Source organism: Limulus polyphemus, unplaced genomic scaffold (genome assembly GCF_000517525.1).
Source record: "Limulus polyphemus unplaced genomic scaffold, Limulus_polyphemus-2.1.2 Scaffold2975, whole genome shotgun sequence".
Taxonomy (NCBI): Eukaryota; Metazoa; Arthropoda; class Merostomata; order Xiphosura; family Limulidae; genus Limulus; species Limulus polyphemus.
In genome coordinates, this window is record NW_013668585.1 from 65712 (window position 1) to 67269 (window position 1558).

Below are 1558 nucleotides of genomic sequence, written 5' to 3' on the forward strand. Positions count from 1 at the left end.
TGAAGCAAAAAACATGTCAATGTCCTCTTTAACACCTTCCACATTTGCTTACGTTTTCTCATTAAGGTGGTGTTGCAGCGAGTGAAAAAGATGGTAATCTGATGGTGCCATATCTGGAAAATATGGTGTGTGGGGGAGAACTTCCCAACCCAACTCCATAATCGTATGTTTTGTCAAACATGCTACATGTGGACGTGCATTGCCATGGAGAAGAGGAACACCTTTTCGATTGATGAGTGAAGGGCATTTCTGATGAAGGTCTTGATTTAAACGTTCCAGTTGCTGAGTATAGATTTCTGCATTGACAGTTTGCTGTGGATTGAGGAGTTCAAAATGAATTACTCCTTTGATGTCCCACCAAATGCAAAACATCACTTTCTGTGGATGGAGTCCAGGTTTTGGGATTGGAAGTGGTTTTTATGTACGACTGAGTTATTGTGTGTAATATTCATATAGAGAATCCATTTTTCATCATTGGTGATAATTCTGTCCAAAAATGGTTCACGTGCCAGTAGAGACGAAACAACGTTCACAAGTTGGAAACAGTGATCATCGGAGAGTTCGTGAGGCACCCAAACACCTTCTTTATGGAGTTTTCCCCTTATTCTTTAGATGTTTATGTATTGTTTCATGAGAGACATGCAATTTCAAGGCCATTTCACGAGTGTGTTGCCTTGGGTTAGACTCAACAAATGTCTTCAGAGCATCAATATCAATTCTAACACGTCAATCCCTGCCATCACAGTTTTTTAGGCTAAAGTCATCTGAATGAAATTTGCTGAATTATCATTGACACTTATGAACATTCATAACATTTCCATAAACTTCTTACATATTCTTTATGGCTACAGAGGTGTTGTTTCTCTTCTTGTATTCAAACAGCGTTACATGCCAAATGTGTGTCTCCTCGTGTGCCATCACTAAAAGGGATTAGAGTATACTACACTTTACACATTATATAGGCTACACTAACATGACGTTTAGGCGGTTCCTTTAACTATTACACGTGATGTACGTTTTTTGAGGGATGGTTAATGAAAGTGTTCCAAAATGCGACAGTAATTTCTTGACGACCTAAAATTTTCTGTCATCACTAAACAACAAAACTGTTTTAAACTTATGAATGAAGCACCTTAACAAGATGATAAATACCCCATAACAGTTTGCCCCTGAAGAAGAAGGGTCCACCTTTCAAAAGCACTCAGGTTATAGGGTTTTTATCATTTTGTATCAAGACTTGTTGAACCTACATGTTTTTCTGACATCATGAATGAAACACCTTAACAAGACTAAATATTCCTCTCAAATGGCAGATCTCTTTACAGAACTGTTCACCTCGCTACCTCTCGGGCATTCTATCTACAATTGGGTTTTAGTAAGTTCTTCTTAATAACATACAATCAAGAAGTTGCTTTAAGTTTTCTGTGTTAGTGTATGTATATATCAGATCACTTTACAGAAGTGTTCAACTGGCTACCTCTAGCACATTGTGTCAACAATAGGGTTTTAGTAAGTTATTCTTAATAACATACAATCAAGAAGTTGCTTTAAGTTTTCT

The 1558-nt window shown here is 37.3% G+C and overlaps 1 protein-coding gene across 1 annotated transcript in view; it reads left to right on the top strand.

Annotated features, from left to right (window-relative positions):
• LOC106468350 (serine/threonine-protein phosphatase 5-like) overlaps positions 1-1558 on the top strand; it is a 56921-nt gene that overhangs the window by 44266 nt on the left and 11097 nt on the right. The window contains exons 10-11 of the mRNA XM_022396682.1: positions 1294-1317; positions 1452-1509. Coding sequence (XP_022252390.1) covers positions 1294-1317; positions 1452-1509 — 82 coding nt within the window. The remainder of the gene's footprint in view (positions 1-1293; positions 1318-1451; positions 1510-1558) is intronic.